At 58.3% G+C, this 18,376-nt stretch overlaps 6 protein-coding genes across 6 annotated transcripts; 3 read left to right on the plus strand and 3 right to left on the minus strand.

Annotated features, from left to right (window-relative positions):
* Positions 1 to 748: 748 nt before the first annotated feature.
* PLICBS_001028 (uncharacterized protein) lies at positions 749 to 5,572 on the minus strand (the record flags this gene model as incomplete). Its single annotated transcript, XM_018317905.2, has 5 exons — positions 749 to 854; positions 932 to 1,524; positions 1,574 to 2,733; positions 2,786 to 5,385; positions 5,478 to 5,572. 5 exons carry the CDS (start codon positions 5,570 to 5,572, stop codon positions 749 to 751), a joined length of 4,554 nt encoding a protein of 1,517 aa, XP_018183430.2.
* Positions 5,573 to 7,651: 2,079 nt separating this feature from the next.
* Positions 7,652 to 9,155, plus strand: PLICBS_001029 (uncharacterized protein; the record flags this gene model as incomplete). Its single annotated transcript, XM_018317903.2, has 2 exons — positions 7,652 to 7,790; positions 7,870 to 9,155. The coding sequence occupies 2 exons, from the start codon at positions 7,652 to 7,654 to the stop codon at positions 9,153 to 9,155; spliced, it is 1,425 nt and encodes a 474-aa protein (XP_018183428.2).
* A 522-nt stretch (positions 9,156 to 9,677) lies between these two features.
* On the plus strand, positions 9,678 to 10,792 carry PLICBS_001030 (uncharacterized protein; the record flags this gene model as incomplete). The annotated part of the gene is made up of 2 exons (XM_018317902.2): positions 9,678 to 10,038; positions 10,143 to 10,792. The coding sequence occupies 2 exons, from the start codon at positions 9,678 to 9,680 to the stop codon at positions 10,790 to 10,792; spliced, it is 1,011 nt and encodes a 336-aa protein (XP_018183427.2).
* Positions 10,793 to 11,119: 327 nt separating this feature from the next.
* On the minus strand, positions 11,120 to 12,571 carry PLICBS_001031 (uncharacterized protein; the record flags this gene model as incomplete). The annotated part of the gene is made up of 1 exon (XM_018317901.2): positions 11,120 to 12,571. The coding sequence occupies one exon, from the start codon at positions 12,569 to 12,571 to the stop codon at positions 11,120 to 11,122; it is 1,452 nt and encodes a 483-aa protein (XP_018183426.2).
* Positions 12,572 to 13,792: 1,221 nt separating this feature from the next.
* On the plus strand, positions 13,793 to 14,996 carry PLICBS_001032 (uncharacterized protein; the record flags this gene model as incomplete). The annotated part of the gene is made up of 2 exons (XM_018317900.2): positions 13,793 to 13,922; positions 13,987 to 14,996. The coding sequence occupies 2 exons, from the start codon at positions 13,793 to 13,795 to the stop codon at positions 14,994 to 14,996; spliced, it is 1,140 nt and encodes a 379-aa protein (XP_018183425.1).
* Positions 14,997 to 15,408: 412 nt separating this feature from the next.
* Positions 15,409 to 17,815, minus strand: PLICBS_001033 (uncharacterized protein; the record flags this gene model as incomplete). The annotated part of the gene is made up of 4 exons (XM_018317899.2): positions 15,409 to 16,303; positions 16,363 to 16,742; positions 16,795 to 17,271; positions 17,351 to 17,815. 4 exons carry the CDS (start codon positions 17,813 to 17,815, stop codon positions 15,409 to 15,411), a joined length of 2,217 nt encoding a protein of 738 aa, XP_018183424.2.
* Between the last annotated feature and the right edge of the window lie 561 nt (positions 17,816 to 18,376).

The following is an 18,376-nucleotide window of genomic DNA, read 5'->3' on the forward strand; positions in this document are numbered from 1 at the left end:
TCGCAGAGAGAACAGCGCCGTCCGCAGGGTCCCCTGCGGGGAGGGGCAAAAACGCATGGCAAAGCACGCACGCGCGCCCCCACGCATCCAAAGGTTGTCATATTGATACAGAGAGTTTTGGCGTTGAGGTGGGCTTGGTGGGTGGGTGGCCGCCGGTTTTTGGAGGGGGATCTTTTTCTTTTTGATGAAGGAAGGGGAAGGGAACGGGGGGGTCCGAAACGAAGCTTTTTGAATGCATCATCACTTTTCTTATTTCGTGTCCTATGTGTCGTTACTCCTCCGTTTGTCTCCCCGTCATGATTTTTACGGCGAGTTTTGTGAGAGCTTTTGATTAAAAGTGATTTATTGTGAGGATAGGGGGGAAGCCGAACAGGACAGGACCGAATATACGATGAGTTCTGGGGTTGGGCCTCTACAATCCATCTCTTGCAATGAATGTCACTCCGTCGACCGTCGATACGTAGCGTGGAGGAACGAGCGTCCAATTCCCGAGGTCTCTGCTTCCGCATATGTGAATTCCTATATTCATGACGGGCCTGGCCCCCAAATGCAACCCCGTTTTGAACCCCAGGCGCTGTATTTCTTCCTCGACTTTTGTTGTCCGACAGGTCAGACATGGCCGTTTCTGTTTGTAGTTGGTTTACTTTACATTCTGCAACGTGCTTTTTTCATTCCCCCCTCTTGATGCCCAACAAGCGGCGCATCGTGCCCATCACGTTCCTTGCCTATCCCCGACGAGCCCTGCGTTCTACTTCTCCTCCAGGAGCTTGTGCAGCTCCTCCTCTTCGCCGCTGTGGCACACCATGTCGTAGAACTGGCCCTTGGCCTCGTAGAGCTCCTTGGGCGAGCCGTTCCTGCAAAATCCGCCAGGTTAGTCGAGCTGGGAGGCGGGCAAGGGAAAGGAACGCCAGAGAAGTAAAGTTCGACTCACTCTATAACCCTGCCGGCGCTCATGACCACCACGCTGTCGTAGTCTATAATGGTGCGCAGGCGATGCGCGATGGTGACGAGGGTGCGGCCGTCGTTGAACTCCTCGAGTTCGTTGCGCAGGACTTGTTGGATCCCGCGGTCCGTCTCGTAGTCCATGCTCGCGGTCGCTTCGTCAAGAAGCATGAGTTTGCTCTTGCGGATCAGGGCGCGACACAGAGACAGGACCTGCCGCTGGCCGTGCGAAAAGTTCTCGCCGCGGGCGTCCACCTCGGTCGATAGCGTAATGGCCTGGTTGCGGCGATCCTCCGACGTCGCGTCTTCGCCGTCTTCCACGCCCGTTTCCACGTCGGTCGTATCGCCGGAGAACGACGCGATTCCTTTGCAGTTCTCAAGTGCCGTCTCGAGTTTCTCGTGAGGGATCAGACCGGTGGGATCGAGATTGGACTCGACGGTTCCACTGAACAGCACCGCCTCTTGAGGGATGATGGTCAGGCTTGCGCGGAGTCTGTGGCGTGGGACCTTTGTAATGTCAACGCCATCGAAAAGGATCTCGCCGCTAACAATGTCCGTGAATCGGAGGAGAGAGAGAACCAACTGCACCTTGTTAGCTTGAAGCTCGGCAGGGCTGGCATCGTTCACTCACAGTGCTCTTGCCCGATCCTGTTCGTCCAACAACGGCCACGCGCTGCCCGGGCTTGAACTTGAGATTGACGTCGGTCAAGATATCAGGACCTTCGGGATCATATCTGATGGTGACATTGCGAAACTCAATCTCTCCAGATCGCGGCCAGTTCTTGGGGATCACGTGTGCCTCATCGTCCGCATACTCGCCTGCACCCGCATCTGGGTACGGCTTGTCGTCCTTATCCTCGGCCTCCAGCTTAACGTACTCCTTGACTCTGTGGAAGCTCTGCATCTCAACTTCGAGCTCGTTCATACATCGCACAAGCATGAGAATCGTTTGGCTCAGGTCGTTGGCGTTAGTCAAGGAGAAGCCAACGAGGCCGGCGCCCACGAGCCCGACTTTGGACACGGCTATTATGCCCGCGAAGAGGGCTACGAGAGCAGTGACAAAGTCAATTCGGACAGAAACCCAGCGGTTGCAGTTGTAATTCGTTTCGGAGGCGGCCGACCACACTCGCAATTTGTTCGCCAGCTCGACGCCAAACTCGTGCGCCATGCCGTCTCTGGCTCTGATGACGGAGAGCCCGGCCAAGGTATCGGCAAACTGCGAGAAGACAGGAGATTGAGCCGAGGACGTGAGCCTCTTGATCACAACCGCTGTCCGTGTGTACATCTCTCCGATGATGACGCCGATAAAGCAGGTGACGATGCCAGGAAGCATGAAAATCGGCATGATGGCGCTGACCGCACCGATGCGGAAGAAGAGCACCATGAACGTGTCCAGTGTTGCGCGTAACATTCCATTGATCGATCCGTCGATGGATGCCATGTCTCCAGAGAAGCGGTTGGTGATGCGACCAATCGGTGTAGCCTTGAACCAGGATAGGGACACCCGCATAATGCCGCGGATGAAGTCGTTGTGAAGCGTCCTGGCGGCGCGCCAGGTTCCCCACTCGAACATGACGACAATGAGGCCATACGCGATGAGTTCTCCAAAGGTGAAGAGAGCGAAAATGCCCATGTAAAACGCAATGTCAACGTGCGCTTTGTGGTTATAAGCCTCAACCCAGATTGACAACCAAAAGCTAGCACCAAAGTAAAAGACGTTGGCGAGGAAGAGGCCAACGAGACAAGAAATAGCAAATATCGGGTTTCCGTAATAGCCCATGTATTGGAACACTGCGTTACCATTAGTCTTCGTCCTTCTGAGCAAGAACTTACAATCACGTACTGCCAAGGCGTCCAGCGCTGCTGGATGCCTTCATCTCTTCGTCAACAACATTTTTGACCGAGGCGTCCTGAGCAACTTTGTTTGGATCGTTCAGAGAGTCGCCATTTGGCTGCAGTTCTGGCTCGGGAGGCGTTTCCGTCTCAGTCTCGTCGTCGTCGGCATCGCCGCCAAGCACTTCAGCGATCTTAATCGGCTGGCGCACGACACCAATGTTGGGCTCGGCACTGTTGACCTGACCCTTTTCGAGTGAAATGGCCATGTCTGCCTGGGACGAGATCCAAGGGACCTGGGTGACCAACACGATGGTGCGCCCGTGGAGGAGATCGCCGCAGAAGCAGCGCTTCCACACACCCGCCGACGTCTTCGCATCAAGTGCGGAAAAAATATCGTCTAAGAGCAGAAGGGGCGCCTTTGAATACAGGGCTCTCGCCAGAGCTACTCGTGCTTTCTGACCACCCGATAAGGATGTCCCGTTCTCCCCCACGACTGTCTGGTCGCGCAGTGGCAGCTCCTTGAGATCCTCGGGAAGACAACAGGCTGCCACGACTCTATCGTATCGTGCCTTTTCCATGGGGCTTCCAAACAGTATATTGTCCTGGATGGTTTCATTCTGAAGCCACGCGGACTGGGATGCGAATGCAATGTCGGCTGGGGCTGTTACGTTGCCGCCTTCGAGATAGGTCTCGCCAAGTATTGCGAGCAAGAGAGTCGACTTTCCGCTGCCACTCTGACCGGTGATGACGTTCAAGCCACCTTCCACGAAGTCGAGATTGATGTCTTCGAGACGGAAAGTTGCCTTCTTGTTTCGACGAAAATAACCGCCACGAATGCGCAGCGGGCCGACTTGGTATTTGACGAGCGGCACGGCGCTTTCGAAATATTTGTCCAGACGGCCAAAGGCGACAAGGGCGCCTGCGAAGAATCGCGAGAAGGCACTGGCCATCATGATATTCCTGCGGATGTTCTTGACGAGGTAAATGGTAGTGAAAGCGGTGGACGCCTCCAAGGGCTTCTTGTCGACAGTGATATGAATACCGAACATGACCAACAGGGCGAGGTACGGGAAGATCTGAGTCACCTCATTGATTATGGCTTGAAGGACAGCAAGGTTCCACAGACTCTTTTGCTCGACGGCGCGCGCGGCGATGATCTTGTCGGTGATGGGCGCCTCCCAAGCAAAGTACTTGATGGCGCGGATCGAAGCAAGATACTCCGTAACGAGAGAGATGCGGGAGTCCTGAGCTTTTCGTACTCGCTTTTGCGTTGTGTACATGAGCTTGCCAAGCCATACCGTGATGGGGGTTGCGAGAACCAGAATCAAGTTTCCCGCGATGGAGGCCCAGCCAAGCATCTTGTACAAGCCAATTAGAGAAACAATGGTTCCTGAAGGGACTCCGACCAGAACAATCATGATGTCGCGAGACCGAAAGATTGCATCGACGTCGGCAGCCATCAGGTTCGCCAAACGGCCGGCAGAGGTAGACTTTTGCGCCTTGTCGCTTGATTCGTCAGGCTTGGACTTGCCACTGTTGGCTTCGAATGGATCGTCTTCGAGCTCCATGGATTCCAAGGCCTTGTGATAGAGCTCTTGGGTCATGGCAGACTTGATCCGGACTATTAGTCTGGTTGAAGTGAAGATGTACTGCTGGAACAGGATCGAGCGAGACACAGGGCCCGCAAACATGAGAAGCAGCCACAACCACGGCCGGTACACAGCGTCGTTGGGCGAGGCTAGGTATTCAAGCAATTTGAACATGCCCAAGGGGGCAACATTCTCGACGATGTAGCCGCTGCCAATCCACAGTGACATCAGGAGCAACTCCGTGCGCATGAAGCGGAGCGTAGTCCAAAACGTCGTCTTGGATATGGAGCGAGCGTCCTGAACCCTGCGCAGGAGATACAAGGGCTCGTCATACCAGGCGAGTTTGGGAATGCCCGCCATGTCGAGCTTGCCCATGGTACCTTTCCAGATGATGTGTGTCAGCCATTGGTACGTGCAGTAGTAATTGATCCAGCTGCATGTCTCCTCAGGAGCCGGTTCCTTGGGGACCTCGAAGCCGGGGATCTCGTAGCCAATCTGCGGCGGCACCCATTCGCGAGGCGTGACCATGGCGATGACCAACGCAGCGGCCAGGGCGGCCGTGCCCCCAATGACGCTGGGGCTCTTGGAGCAACCCATGCCCATCTGAATGCAAGGCAGAAACTGAGCGGCAACAAACATGATCAAGGTGGCTGCCATGACAGCGTTGACCTGGTGTAGGGCCGCATGGCGCCATCGTAAATGGTTGACGAGGCGAGTCAAACCGAGAATGAAGCAATAGGTCAGAAGTGCTGCATTGAGCCAGTGCGCGCGGCCTTGGATGTACGCGGCGACGAGAAAACCAAGAGCGACTGCCCTCGACACTTGCGACAAGAGCTCATATCGCCATCGAATTGCTGAGGCCTTGGGCTTGAAGTCGGGGGCGTCATTCCGGTTTCGAAGCAGGCCAAATACGACGCACACCGCTGAAATGGAAAGAATGGCAACCTGAGGCGTGCCCGATTGGGCGAAATCAGACACTCTCTGGATCCATGGCACCTGAACGACAGCCTTGCCGAGACTGTACGACGGGTTAGCATTTCCTGAAACGGCACTTGACGACCATTACCTGGCGGTCGGTGGCACAAAACGGCGTGTGGCGGGGATGCGCACCTGGTCAGCAGTGTCTGGGGAGCCTCGTCTGGCTGAACTCTGCTCCCAAAGGGCGAGAATTCGTACGAGCCGAAGCGATGGATCACGATGTCCATTGCAGCTCAATTGTACGAGCCGCCTCGATGGAGCCCCGTTTGTGTACACAAAGGTAAAAAGAAGGACCAAGTTGGCAGACTGCAGCGAAATCGTCGAGCCTTGGGTCTGAACCAACGCGGCGTGGTCACAGGGGCTAACAACAGGGAGTCCCTGCCTGCCCCGGGACAACGAGGCGAACCCTGGGAAGCGACGCAGAGGGTCCTAGTGTCTTGCCCGTCCTGCATCAAGTTTGGGGCTAGTGGGGGGACGGTGTGAGTTCGCGGCTTTGGGCGATGTGGAGGGCCGGGGAGACAGGCCCACCATCCGGTTCGGACGGCAAGGCGGCGGGAGGCGCACGCACGTCGAGCGACCGGTGTGGGACAAGCCGTGTAAGACCCTGTAAGTTTGCAGGCAGAAACGAGCGTTGTTGAGCCGCGTGTGTTTCCGTGACATTGATTGTACATCTCAACTCCTGTGGTTCTTGATTTAAACCAGCTCCATCGTTGCCGTGGTATAAACAGCAAGAGTCGACCCAACTGCCACCATGCAAGACCGACATGCTCCAGGTTGGGATTGCCTCCAATCCTTATATATTTACCGAGGAGACTGGTGTACTGTGGGCGGAGTACGGAGGACTGTTATCACTTTCCCTGTCTCAGCCAGGACCCCGCTCACGGACCGGCGACCGGCAACCAACTGCGCCACGGACGCGGGAGAGGCTGACGGCTGATGAACACGGCGACGGGGGAAGTTGTCCTTCTTCAAGGGTTCGAGACGAAGCATGACATTGACTTATCGCTTCGGCGGTGGCACGGGACTGCCTGCTCGCGAAGGGGTTTGTTCGGCCGGCACTTCAAGTAAGCTGCAATCCTCCCCGTCTCGTGTGAAAAAGCATCTCTGAAGAGAGACTTGCGCGGTAAATGGATTGATCGATGCTTGATGCAGGCCTCCAACCAGCAGCCTTGCCCGACCTAAGATCGGAGGGATCCGTTATCGTTGCGCCTGTGGTGTGCTCATGGGGCGTGTCAGCGTGTCCTCCGAAAGAGGCAGGTCATCGTCCCCCATGAGTCAACCGGAGCTCGGCTGAGACAGCGTTGTCTGCAGCAGCCGTCAGTTCCCCAGTGGCTCTTTATCCGCCTCGTCCAAGAAGGATGGCGGGGACGAAGAGCAATGCGAATGAATAGGCTCTCCAGTCCGCCACAGCTGCGATTCAGTATGGCTCTGTTTCCCGCGTGCGCGTCTCATCAGGAGATTCAGAGTATGGCAGCAGACGGGCTGAATCTTTGTTGTGTCGAAATCATCCTTGGCGGAGGGGGGGGCGCACGCTATAATCACCGCAGGATCTTCGAAGGTTCGGTCGGACGGCCGCATCGCCACGAGCCAAGTGAAGCTTTTGGCGATGCCTGGATGTGTAGTCTGCGCTTTAATGGGCGGACGAAGCCAGCACTGTGATGAATGAGGAGGGCCTCAACGCCATCCGGGCGGGGCGCTAGAGCCGGGGTTTAGTTTGGCAACGTACCCTGGAGCATGCATCGTGAACTCACGGCAGGCGCACCCGAGCCACCGAGCCCAGGCTTTGTGTTTCTGCACCGCCGTGGGAAGGAGCAAGCCAAGTTCAGCATCGACGTGTCTTCCAATGCAGCGTTGCACTCCCAGGACACAAGCAGGCGAGGCTCTCAGCATCGCCACACGACCGTAGCCACTGGAAGGATGCCTGCCTCGACATGATGCGGCACTTCAAGGCAGTCGATCGCCTCGACAACTTTGCCCAAACTGCACTGCCGCGCTGAACACGTTGTGCGACCCGGGCCGCTGCATGATCCCGCGCAAGTAGAAAGGCAGTGTTTGCGATTCGCGACGGGCGCTTACAGAGCCGCAATCGATTGGCTGCCTTCCCATGCAGGTCAACAGCTCAACGGCGCCTCGATCCCTGAGGCCGCTGACGAAAGGGTATAATATTGGTTGGCCTGCCCTCCGTCGTTCTTTACGGGCCTGTTGTTCATGTCGTTCCGCCCATCTGTCGGTTGAGCCGCAGCGTACCGTTCGTCGCATCCGCACCCCGCGATTGCCGCAAGCGCCATGACGCCCTCCTCTCCGCCATGCAAGAACCAATGCCCACAGTTGGAGGCGAGGACGTGGTATTGGGGTTCGTAGGAGCTTCCCTGGCGACACAGGCCTCCAAGCTGCTGACCATCTCTAAGGGCAGCCAAGAGCAGAACATTGCGAGCCGCAACGATCGTGCATTACCGACTTCAAATTCTCTCCGCGTATTGATGCGAAGGGCGGCGTTACCATTATGTGAGGGCACTTCGACCAGATACGCAGGCTGCCGCTAACAGCTCCTCTAGCTTCGTCACTTCGGTATGGGGCCCCAAACCGAACGGCAAAGCGGTCCGAGACTGCCATGTCTGCCGCTCAACCCTGTCTGCCGAGTTCGACATACCTCCAGCATGGTGGGGGGAGCATTATTTGAAGGCCAGTAGCTATTTTGGCTTTCGGGAGATTCCACAGTCTGGAGCGAAGCAGGAAGGAGCAGGTGAGATTGCCCCCAAGCCGAGAAGTCCCTCTGCTCATCAGACAACAGCATCATGGTGTCGCTTCAAGGTGAAGCACACAGCTAGCCTGCCCAAGCAAGCCGAGGCGGACTATCATTGGGCAAAGCTGAACGTCTTTTCGCGCTGGTACAAGGCGCCCAACCATACCGTTGTTCTCATCTTTGACCCGGAAAAGATGCGCAAAGGAGACGAAACGCTGCGAGACGAGTTTGAGCGGAGTCTTACTGACCTTGTCGGAGAAGAGGATCTGGCCGACCCCTTCTGGATCTACCCACCCCTCGTCGATTTCGTCGTCAGGGCGCAAGACAAGGCAGTCTGGCAGATACGTGATCTGGTCAGGAATATCGAGAAGAGTCGGGAACACCGCAAGGGAGAGGCTTCTATCCTCCAGAGCGTCATCTTTCTCAACATGTACAATGTTCAGAGACACGCGGTGCACGTCTGCGAGACGCTTGAAGTTGCCATCTCAACAACTGAATGGATCGAGAAACACCACGACCTCTTCCTCAACGGCCTGCAGGCCGGCAGCAAATCAGCGGCGTCGAAGAACATTACGAATGGCTTGCTTGACAAGCAAAACTTTCTCACTGTCTTACTGCACCGCTCCGATGCGAACAAATCGCGGCTGAATAGCGAAATCGGGCTTGCGTTCAATACCGTGTCGGTCGAGATTGCGAACGCGACGAAAAGGGACAGCGCTGCCATGCGGACCATTGCATTTGTCTCGCTGCTGTTCCTGCCAGCGACTTTCACGTCGGCCATCTTTAGCACAACGTTTTTCAAGTTTGACGACAACTCGAGCGCCTGGGAGGTCTCAGGCATGTTTTGGCTGTACTGGGTCGTCGCCATTCCTTTGACGGTCGCGGCGGTGCTGGTCTGGTATGGAAAATCGCTGCCTGATAAGCTGGTAAGGTTGCACCGCCGTGTTTCTAGTCTCTTTGGACAGTCAGAGCGCCGGTCGCGTGGACGAGACGATGATGGACCGGCCCGTGAAGAGTCCACCTCTGTCCGCTCGTGGACAGAGAAGGGCCCGACGGGCATGTGTTAGGTTGTGACGCAAGACAATGAGGCAAATTTTTCGACATAATTTTCAAGGCACAGTCAGCTTTTATGAGGACATAGCTAGCAAGCGATGGGTTCGATCACTTCGGTAGATGTAATTTATTTGTGAGTCTGACTTGGAAAGCTGCAGGGCGCAAGGTACTCAGGGTCTCGAGCGAGACCACCGCTTCTCATGCAACTATGTGAAAACCAATCCTTGCTTTGAAATGGCTGCTCATATTTGGAAGCTCATTTGAAATGCGCTGATGATTTGCTCCTCGAAAATATAGCCAGACCACTCTGTTAGAGTTCATCGTGAGGGTTGATGCCCGTGTAAGTCCCGCCGGACGGCACAAGACCAGACTCCACACCTTCCCCCCACGCCGGGCTTCCCCGCCTCCGACGGCCGGCCCAGGTCCCGCACGCCTCCGGGCCGAAGACACACCCTCGGACAACAGCACCACAGCAGTGTCACTTACTCACTCACCCTCCCCCTTACTTTATCTCAATCCCATCACTGGCTCTCACCATGGCGCCGGCCTTTCAAGACGACAAGGCGCCGATATGCATCCCCTTTATCCTCGAGCAGCTGCAGGCGCACCAGGAGGCGCACCGCAAGGCAGCTCAGCTGCAACGTCCGTCCTCCTCCGTTCAACCACCACAGGACGGCGTCGCCGCACGACCACTCCCGCCGCTGATGATCGGCCTCAACGGCATGCAGGGCGTCGGCAAGACGACGCTCGTGGCCGCGCTGGCGGGCGCGCTGGAGGCGCGGGGCGTGCGCACGCTCGTGTGCAGCGTCGACGACTTTTACCTCACGCATGGGGATCAGAGGGCGCTGGCGGAGGCGCATCCGGATAATGCGCTGGTGCAGCACCGGGGGGAGCCTGGTGAGTAACCCCAGTCCCTTTCATGTTATAGCCCCTTGGATAATTGTTCGTCTCTGGCCTTTGCGCCGTGCAGCGTGCGAAGCTGACTGGTGTAATTGCCAAAGGTACGCACGACGTGGCACTTGCGGTGTCCGTCGTCGATGCCCTCGCGCAGGGTCTGCCGACGCACATCCCGCACTACGACAAGGCCGCCTTCAACGGCCAGGGCGACCGCCAACCCCCCTCCACCTGGACACCCGTCAACCAGCCCTCCTCCTCCTCTCCCTCTCCCTCACCCTCTCCCTCTCAGCCGGACCAACCACCACCACCGCCCCCCGTGCAAGTCGTCATCCTCGAAGGCTGGTGCGTCGGCTTCCGCGCCCTCCCCTCCTCCGCCGTCACCGCCCGCTGGCACGCCCCCAGCCGCACGCTGCGCAACCACGCGCTCGAGCACCTGCTCTTTATCAACGAGCGGCTGCGGGCGTACGACGCGCTGACGGACCGGCTCGGCGCGTTTGTGCACGTCGACTCCGAGGACGTCGAGTACGTGTACGCGTGGCGGCTGGAGCAGGAGGAGGCGCTGCGGCGGGAGAGGGGCGATCCGGCGGCGGGCATGACGCCCGAGCAGGTGGTGCGCTTCGTTGACGGGTACTTTCCCGGCTATGAGCTGTACACGGACGGGGTGAGGCACGGGGTCCTGCCGGGTCGGCCGGGGTGTCAGCTGCGGATGGTTGTTGGGCGGGATCGAAAGGTGAAGGACGTGATTCGCATATAGACCTCAAAACCAGCTCGCTTCCGGCCTCGAGTCTTTTCGTCCATCATATGTCATATTGTAAAGAGGGTGATGTAGACATAGACAGCAGGGGCGCATCGATTCCCCTCTCAGAGACTTTTTGTCCACAAATTGTCCATCATTATATTGCAAAGCAAGTTATTTCACATATAGACCGTGCGATCGCTTCGCTTACGGCCTCATGATATCGTGCCCATAATACTATGGCTCCCAAACGCCACGCTTGCTGAGCGCAAGATACAAGACTGAGCAAAGCCAATGCCACAGAGACTCCTGCCACCCATGTTCCCTGGACCCTCTTTCGAGCCCCTATGTAATCTTGTCCTGCACCACGCGGAGCCCGTCCTGGCGCATCTTGGCCAACTGCCTGTCAATCGTGTCCGAACGGAGCCGGACGGCCTCCTCGCGCACCGCCGCCTCGTTTTCAAAGTCGCGGATCAGGCGTCGCTTGTCCCTCCGCGCTTGCTTCAGGCGCTGCATGGTGTCGGTGAACTGGTCAACGAACCAGTCACCGGCAGTCTCCCAATCCTCCATGGACAGGGAAGCAAACATCTGGCTCTGTTCCCGATCGCTGAGGTGGCGGTACTGGGCAAGTTTTGACGGGAGCTTGGCGGCTAGTTCCCGCCCATTGAGCCCGTTGGGTCTCGCGTCACCGCCGTCGAATGGCTCGTCTTGCAGGTCCTTGTACGTCATGGAACTCAGCATATTGTCGTCATACTCAGCACTCGGCTGGCGCCGCTTGCGATCTCTAGAATGGTGCTGCTGCGGCAACCGGGGTTGCATCGGTGGTGCGACGGACGGTCGCCTAGTTGGCTCTTGCGTGACCTTGGGTTCCGGTATTGATTGGGGCGGACTTCCAAAGTTGTTCTGAAGCTCATGATTGTCGTCCCAGCCATGGTCGTAAGGCCGCGATCGGTGATGATCTCTCGTTCGCTGTTCTGGCCAAGATGCACTCTCCTCCGATGTCACCGGGCTGTGTTCCTCGTCGGCCTCCTCGATAATTTTTGGTGGTAGACCAGGGGCAGGGGGCTTTTTCACTCGTGCCGGCCGAACCGTGGTTGGGGGGTTAGGCATGACTGGAAAGCGATGATGGAAGGTGTGCCTGGCTGGAGGTCTTTTGTGCTCGAACGTGTCCTCGCCATCATCGCGGAAGCCGTCCATCATTTGCGGAGGAATTCTCCGCCTGTTGCCGTCGATGACTGCTACCCGGCCCTCTTCATTCACGACAAAAGATGAGCTGCGCTGTACAAGCGAATGCCGCGCAAGATCTTCCAATGGTATTTCGACGGTCTGCTCACGCCGCTTAGCCGTTGGCGTAACCTCTTCGTCCAAGTTGTCAGGCTCGTTCTGAGGCGTCGAGAGGCCCGAGTTCATGAAATTATCACCGAGCTGCGAGCCAGAGAAGATGTCGCCGTGGTTGCTGTCAGAGTCTCTGGGCACCGGGGGGAAAGAAGAGGGCGGCAGCATATTGCGTCGTGGGGACTGGAGCTTCCCCTGACCGGCTTCCGCCTTGGGTTCGTGCAGCACTGGGGCAGGATTCCGAGGATGGATAGGGATAGGCATCTTGACGGCATCGGCAAGCTGCTGCCGGCTTTGCGCGGACGGACGCCTACGCGGTGTTGATGGGTGCTTCTCATCCGGGGCCTCGACGTTGGGGTTGGCAGGCGCTGTGCTGGCAGGCGCTGTGGCGGTGGCGATCCCGCTGTCAGAGCTACCGCGCACGAAGGCGGCCAGCCTGCTGCTTTTGTCCTTGTATCCCATGCTGAGCTCAGCAGTGATGGGACGGCAGGCAAGAAAGTCGGTCGGTCGTAGCTGTCGAGGGTTGGAGTGACGCAGACGAGCTCAGCTCACGCGATGTCGAGACGCGGCGATGGAGGTGGCCACTTCATCTCATTCCAGATGAGCACGGCACGGCTATTGCAAGGCCGCGAGAGAGAAACGGGGCAGCGAAAGCTGCGGCGGGCTCGTCTCGGACCGGACAAGTATCGGCGGTGCGCGTGTCGGTGGCGGGGCGACGAATGCGCCAGGATTGATAAAAGTATAGAAATCTGTGGCAGGTCGTCGCGCGGGTTCGGGGAGGCCCAACGCGTTTCTGGGGGAAGCAGTGGAAGCCTCTGGCGCGCGATCAGGTGACGTCGAACTCTCCACGCCGCGCGCACGGGTGCCGAACGTCTTCCACGGCGGGGTTCCATCCATGCATGATGTCGGGCGGCGGGGCTGTTGGCTGAGATTGGATGCGCTGGGCGTCTCCCCCAGAGGCAATGAGCTACAGGGGAGTCGCCGGGCCTGTGCAGCCCTGGAGCCCATCAGGTCCCCATCGGGTCCATCCATCAGGCACCCGCCCATGGCAGCCCGTGGCAGAACAAGGTTTCGCAGGCGGGCTCCACCTCGGCTGCACCCCCTTCGTCACTGGCTTCCAGGTTCCCATCCGGGCTCTGCTTCAGCTGCCGCGGCCAAGGTCGGCGCTAGTCATGGAGCTTGGCCTTGAGCCAGCAACGCCAGCAACGCCAAAAAGCGCTAACGACGTGCATGTCACAAGGCCAGAACCTGTTTTCGGCTGACCTCCCGCGTCGTCCACGGCCTCCGAGGAAAGGAAAAGCTGCAAGCTGTCGTCCGGTCTCTTTGTTCTGTTCTCCCGTCCCGACGTCAAAGCTCCCGTCGCGTCTGCCAGCGACATCGCATCCGAGCCGGCCGAGTCAGTCTCCCCACGACAGACGAGGACGCGGCATCGCCGGAATCGCCGCCCCAGCAGCAGCCAGAAAACCACATATTGTCGCTTCTTGGCCCCGGCGCGACTCGTCTATCGTCTCTTCAAACCATTTTCCCGCTCGCGCACGCCGATGAAGCGCTTCCCGAGGACGGCATCATCATCATCATCGACCATGCAAGCTGTCTGCTGCTAACCGCCAGCACCTGCGTCCTCGCCCTCACCCTCGCCCGCCATCCCCCTACTCTCGCCCCTCTCCTCCTCCTCCGCCCCCGATGGACTCCCCGTCCACTTCGTCGCCTCCAAGGGCGCCGAATCGCGCGTCGGACTCGGTCCAGACGGCCGTCAGTGGGACGACGGACAACACCACGGCCCTCCGTCTGCGACCCCCGAGATCTCTGCCCCGTGCGTCGCCGATGTCCCCCTATCCCCCCGTCCATCGCGCCGTCTCCCGACTAACGCTGCACAGCCTGGATCGACTCGTACGAAAAGCGCTACGGCCAACCCCCCGACGACCAGCTCCGCCTGCTGAGCCCGCCGTCGCGCACCGTCCGACCCCAGCACAACTCGACGCCCGACCAGCCCCGGCGCCGCGTCTCCAAGGACGGCTTCGTCGCCTGGGAAGACCCCCAGCTCGGCCCCGCGCAGGATGCCCGCGCCCGCATCCCCCACTTCCTTCGTCACGGCCGCGCCTCGATGCGCGGCCGCAAGTGGGACCACCTGCGGACGGCCGACCCCGTCATCGTCCCCGGCTACTACTCGCCGGCCACGGCCGCCCCGGCTCTCGCCTGGCACGAGTTCCTCCACTCCTCTGCCTGGGGGCGCGCCCCGGGGGAGGAGTCCGAGGTGGTCGACTACGAGGCCATGCGCAAGCTTCAGCCGACTTTTGATCGACGTGCCGACGATGTGCTTAACCCGCACGACTCCAAGGCCAAGGGCCATGGCTCGCGCCGCCGCCGCACAGCCGCCTTTTACAAGCGGGCGTGGAACGTCCTCATACGCCACTCACTCTCTCCACTGCTGTTCCGTCTCGCCGTCGCCGTCACCTCCATCCTCGCTCTGGCCGTCGCCGCCCGTATCCTAGTCCTGGAGGACTCTCACGACCGCGAAACGGCTGAGCGCACGCAGTCTCTCGTCGCGATTGTTGTTGACTGTGTCGCCATTCCCTACACCGGCTACATGATCTACGATGAGTACACTGGCAAGCCCGTGGGCCTGCGCTCCGGCGTCTCTAAAATCCGCCTCATCCTCCTCGATCTCTTCTTTATTATTTTCAAGTCGGCCAGTACAGCACTCGCGTTCGAAAGTCTCGTCTATCATAACGTACGCGAGACGAACCTTCTGCATCTTGCTGCAGCCCTTGGCGCATTCGAGCTCGTTGGCCTCATCTCCTGGACCATGAACTTTATCGTAAACGTCTTTCGAACCGTGGAGCGGCTTGGCGGTGGCGGCCCGGACACTGACGCGGGGCATTCATGATATCAGAAGCGTTTGGAGTTTTGGATTTGGATCATTGGCTCTCATGACGGCGTCTGGCGCTCTGCTTTTCATGGTATTCATTGGTGGTTGGATGACTAGACGGCATGAATTGGTACAGATACACTCTTATCAGCGCGTGTGTTCTATTAAGACGACACTAAGCGTCACGACTCAAGTACCTAGCAGAGTGCCGTGGTTGAGACACAGCTATGTATAATGTACATACTAAGCCTCGTTAAGCCGCATTTCGCAGCGATCGCTACTACATTCACGTAGCATAAGGTCTTTGTATAGGCAGATTAGTCTCGCGGCTCGGCGAGGCAGGGCGTACTGCTCAACGATCTTGCCGCACATCTGGTCGCTCAATGCTGGAGCACTCGGGCTCAGAGCAGGAGTGCAGCGTGCGAGCAACTCAGCTCTTCCCCTGGGACCACAGTCCTGCCAACTTGCTCGCCTGGTCCGGCGACATGCTCGCCATGCTCGGCGGCAACACGCCCGTCGTCCAGTCCTTGGGTTCGCTGCCCAGCTCAAACTCGAGGGTACCGCCCCTGGCGAAAATATCATCCCACGTCAGCCAGCTCTTCTTCCAGCGCTGGCCGTTAACCTTGAGCGACTGCACGTAGAACTTATCCTCGCTGCCTCCCGTCGCCTTGACGACGAGCTTCTTTTCCCCGCCGAGGTCAATCGTCAGGTCGGAGAACCAGGGTGAACCGATCAGGAAGTACGGCTGGCCGGTCATGGGGTACAGGCCGACCATGTTCCAGCGTAGCCACGACTCCATGGCGCCGGCGTCGCTGTTGCCGGGCAGACCACTGGGCTTCGGCGCGTAGTACGACTTGGCGACGAAGCGGCTGCGTTTGACAGCCAGGTCCTGTCGGTTGACGTAGTTGTAGAGATATGGAGTTGTAAAACTGGGTTCGTTACCTGGGTTGAAGAGCGTGTAACCAAACCGAGCATTTCCCCTGGCGATATTGGGCTGGAAGGACTTCTCAAGGCGCGCGACAAAGCGTTTGGCTCCACCCATGAGCTCAATGAGATGCGCCATGTCATGGTGAGCGTTGAAGGAGTACTCCCACGGAAGGGCCTGGTAGTACTTGTCGCGCCAGTAGCACCCGCCACACGACAGAGCGCTTTGCGAGATGAACCCTTTGGAGTTCCTCGGCCCGAGGAAGCCGGAGAACCCCAGGTCTCTCATCTTGGGGTTCCAATGGTTTCGCCAGTTCTGTGACCTGTTGAAGTACCTTTTGAACTGGTCTGAACGGCCGAGCCCGGCGGCGACGACGGCGAGGGAGAAGTCGTTAACGGAGCTGTGCGTGGGTTAGAAACGATTCTGTAATGCACTCGCGACAACGAGATCAAAACTCACTACTCGACCGCCCTGCTGACGGACCGGGAGAACTTTGTGGTGATGTAGCCGTGTTCGAGCCAGTCTGGCAACGCACCACGGCCTTCCTTGGTAGACCCTGTGGTGTCACGGGGGTCGTGGTTGTTTGGAGGGACAACCTCTGCATTCTTCACCATGGAGGCGAAGGCATCGTCCCAATTGACCTTGCCGCGGACACCCTTAATGTATGCGTCGGCAAAGACGTTGTCGCTGTTGCTGCCTCCCTGAACCGCCCCATTCGCGAAGGACGATCGGGCGTCGGACACCCAACCGTCGTGCCGCCAAATATCAATCATGGACCTCAGTAGCTCCTCGTAGTACGTCGGCTGCAGGATCTGAAGCAGAGGCGTGGTGCAGCGGTACTGAGCCTGCGTCAGCACCCAGCTCGAACGTTCCATGTCAGTCGAAACTTACCAGGTCCCAGAAAGTGAATATGTCATCGTAATACGGCTCCTGAGACTTCCACATAGGGTTCTCGCCAGTCTTGTTGGTGGGCAGCAGGTGCATAAAGTAGAGTGCCGAGTACAGCTGGTTTAGCCGGGTCTTGTTCGTATCTGTCGTGGTCACCTTGCTAAACACCTGCGAGTTCCAGGCATCGCGGGTGTCTTGCCGGAGCTTGCTTAGCGTCATGTCGGCGGGGATCTCCCGGTTGACGTTGGAGCAGGCCTGGCTGGCGGAGATGAAGGAGACGCCGACGCGGGAGACGACCGACGTCTGCTTGAACGTGAAAACTGCCCCGAGCCTTGCATTGTTGGACTGGTAGCTTGGCTCTTCCGAAAATGCAACGAGTTTGCTCGACTTCTTGTCTGCGCCCAAGAAAGTCTTGTAAGTCGCGGGCGCGTCAAACTTGCCACAGAAATACACTGTCCATGGTGCGGCTCGGTTCCATCCCTATCGCCATGTTGTGTCAGCAGACGTGACATCCAAGAGTCGAAGAGCATATAGTTGTGACACAAGGGCTGGGTCTCACATTATCGTAGGTACCGTAACCTGTGTAGTAGTACTGCCCTGATGATTCCTCGTGAACCGTGATGTTGCCGCCGAGGTAATGCTGTTCCAGTCCCATGCCACGGTACGATGGCAGCACGTGGGACACGTCGACAACCACATTGTGGTCTTTGTTGTCCTTCGGGAAAGTGTACTTGTACATGCCGGCTTTCTCCGACGCTGCCAGCTCCAGCACCGTACCGGATCTGAGGTTTGACTTGTAGTACCCGACCTCTGTGAAGTCGGGTGCGGCCCGCGTATCCTTGATGGCGTCGCTCAGGGGGTTTCCGATGTGTCCCACGATCGGCATCTGCGATACGACGCCGTACTTGGGCGCGCCTCCAGTGCCACTCTCGTGCAGCATGCTGAAGCCAATGAAGCTGCCGGTGGGTTGATAGCCGGAATACGAGTCGCTGCCCGTGAGGAGGTCGGGGCCAAGCTTGACCATTCCCAACGGGCGAGAGACACCGGGAAAAGTGTTTCCTCCATTTGTTGATCCAGTCTGTTCTTCGGGGTCAATAACAGAGGTTCGAGATGCGTCAGCTCAGGATAGCACTCACATCAGTCAACGCATATTGCGAGAGGTCGGCGGCAATGACCGCCGCCGGCAGAAGTGACTGTAAATAGATGGTCAACCGCATCGTGAGCGCCGACGACCTTGGGACCTAGACAAGAGCGCGACAATCCACAAGCCGTACGAACCGTACAGGGACTGAGACGATTTATGCTCAACCACTCGACGCCATTCGCTATATACAGTTGAGTGCAGAGAGATGCTGCAACTTCCGCGTAGAACGAGCGCACACGTGCCTACATGGCCCCGGACGGGAGGTGGTCACGTCTCGAGTGCGGGATGGACCCAGGACTGCAGCATCTCAAACAACGTGCCTTGCGCAGGGGCCGTGGGTGGCGTGCCGGGCTGGAGCCAAACCAGGGCCGCGCGACGGTCTGTGTAAGCCCGAAAGATAAAGATGACCATGGAGGAGGCCAGCATAGGGGCAGGCAACCA

The sequence above is a fragment of the Purpureocillium lilacinum genome (assembly GCF_023168085.1).
Source record: "Purpureocillium lilacinum CBS 284.36 DNA, scaffold_1, whole genome shotgun sequence".
Classification (NCBI taxonomy): domain Eukaryota; kingdom Fungi; phylum Ascomycota; class Sordariomycetes; order Hypocreales; family Ophiocordycipitaceae; genus Purpureocillium; species Purpureocillium lilacinum.